Source organism: Octopus bimaculoides, chromosome 1 (assembly GCF_001194135.2).
Source record: "Octopus bimaculoides isolate UCB-OBI-ISO-001 chromosome 1, ASM119413v2, whole genome shotgun sequence".
NCBI classification, from domain to species: Eukaryota; Metazoa; Mollusca; class Cephalopoda; order Octopoda; family Octopodidae; genus Octopus; species Octopus bimaculoides.
In genome coordinates this window covers 25,549,987-25,552,509 of record NC_068981.1, presented here as the reverse complement: position 1 = coordinate 25,552,509, position 2,523 = coordinate 25,549,987, and the positions used below count along the sequence as shown (strand labels likewise).

The 2,523-nt window shown below is 34.2% G+C and overlaps 1 protein-coding gene across 1 annotated transcript in view; it reads left to right on the top strand.

Annotated features, from left to right (window-relative positions):
- The first annotated feature begins 738 nt into the window (after window positions 1-738).
- The window catches only part of LOC128247070 (uncharacterized), an 8,491-nt gene continuing 6,706 nt past the window's right edge, over window positions 739-2,523 (top strand). Inside the window, exon 1 of the mRNA XM_052965863.1 lies at window positions 739-1,030. Coding sequence (XP_052821823.1) covers window positions 1,016-1,030 — 15 coding nt within the window. The 5' untranslated portion in view covers window positions 739-1,015. The remainder of the gene's footprint in view (window positions 1,031-2,523) is intronic.

Sequence of the window (2,523 nt, the reverse complement as noted above, 5' to 3'; positions counted from 1 at the left end):
GAGGCTGAAAGTGTTAACAAGAACAGGACAGTGAGAACAAGACGGTAAAAACAATAAAAACAGCAAAAACAAGTAAAAACACGACAGTAAAAACAAACGGTGAGGGCCGTTGGGCCAAGACGATGGAAAAATAATTATGAACGCTACGTAGAAGAGACAGAAAAATTCACGACTGCTCTTTAGGAAGACTAGTGGGCAGAAAGAAAGAACCCCTTTCGTCACGTGTCAGCGACGAGAGGGTGAAGGAGGAAGATTGAGAGAGAGAGTGAGAGGGAACGGTGAAAGGGAGAGAAGAAAGATAAGGAAACGATGGGAGAGAAAAACAGAAAGGATGAAGAACAAGAGAGGGAGAGATATAGTAGAAGAGTGCGCATAGTAATATTAAGGTAAAACTTATGAAGCGAACTTGTGAACCATATATCACTTCAAAACAATTTTAACAATTCCCAGATGAAGACGCTTGTGTCATTAGATGAAAATATTAGTTGATTAGGTAATACGTCATGTATTAAAAAGCAAACGAATTGTTAAAATTTAAGAAGTCGTCTAAAGTATAAAGATTTGATCAAATTAATATCAAAATTGTATTAAAATCTGACGTCAAATTTACTGAAGATAATGGTCTGCTATTTAAGTAAAATGTATATTTATGACAGCCAGATTGACACTGCCTTACATCACATGATCTTTTTACAGGAAGAAGTAAATGAAATGTAGATAAAAGAGAGAAAAATGTATGACGTGTTTATTTTAACTCTCCCTGCACTAGATGCAAATTATATATTATGCCAATTTTAGCTAATACTTCTGGCTTATAGTTTCATAAAATATACTAAGATTTATGTCATATGCTGAGTACGTTAACTACGTCTCATTCTACATAAATAAAGTAAGGATCGCTGAAGTTATTAAGAACGTATGTCACATCGAAACAGAACACTCTTAAACTTTATTTAAAGAACATCAGAGTGCCATCGGCTTCATTTTTCCAGTTACAAGTTAACAAGGCATAACAATGAAATTCGCTAAAGTAAGTAAACTTAATATTACCTAATATATTTAGGTCAGTAACCATTTAACCATCATTACATACACAGGTACACACACACACACACACACACACACACACACAGGCACACATGCACACTAACACACACATACACACACGGTTTCCGTCTGCCAACGCCACTCATTTGGCTTTGATCGACCCGAGTTATAACAGAAGACACTTGTCGAAGGTTCCACGCAGACATGGCAACGTAGTATGAAGTTTGCTTTCCTGGGTGTGGCACTTAGGGCAAATATCCCCTACAAAAACTGACCAGAAGCCGACTAAAATTTGTGAGTGGATTGCTGTATCTCTCTTTCTCTAGATATGTCGGGGGAGGGGGTACGCGTGTGTATTATTTTACTTCTTTCAGCCATTTGCCTGCGATGTATATATATATATATATATATATATATATAAGAATAAGGGAAATTTTAGAAGGAACAAATCCAGGCAATCAAATAGAAATTCGCAGCATAATTTTAAACACTCACCTAAATAAATATACATATAAATTTATAAATTCCTGAACACAATTACATGAAAAAGTCATATGGGAAAACTATGCATTATGTACGTTGGTTTCAGGTATCGAACTGAGTAGTGACAAATAAAGAGTTAAAAAATTCGAGGTAAGGGCCTCCAAAAGGAAGATTTAGTTTAGGTCAGTAACCATTTAACCATTCTTACACATACACACACACACACACACACACACACATATACGCATACACAGAGGCACACATGCAGACAAACACACACACAAACGTGAACTAATTCTATTAAAATTTATCTCATTAAGATTTGAAAATTTTACTATGAACTTTGGATCGTCCCATTCTTACCAGTATACTAGCATTTGCATATGAGCTTTGAAAATTTATTTTAAAAAAATGTTCGTCTTTAATCTATCAAATTATTACCATGTAGGATTTCATCACGAAGGAAACCATACTGATGCGGGGGTGCATTATGTTTCTGTATTTGGAATACTTAATACGCCATTTATACACTAATAGTGCCCTGAAACGGCTGTAAATGATATCCTTTACCCGAATCTGTATATATTTATTTTATCGACCTCTTTATCTACATATTTACTCTTGACTTTAAATATTTTAAAACTCTCATCCGAATTTTTAATCGATTCGAACAGTTCCTTTTGGAAGCCCTTACTTCGAATTTTTATCTCTTTATTTATCACTCCTCAATTCGGTACCTGAAGCCAACGTACATGAATGCATAGCTTCACATATGACTTCTACATGTAATTTTGTTCAGGAATTTATAAATATATATGTATATTTATTTAGGTGTGTGTTTAAAATTATGGTATGAATTTCTATTTGTTTGCATGGATTTGGTCCTTCTAAAATTTCCCTCATCCTTCGATTTAACTCGCAATGAGCACTTCTTAATACAGACCATATATTGTGAAGTATACTTTAAAATGTACTTTATATATATATATATAT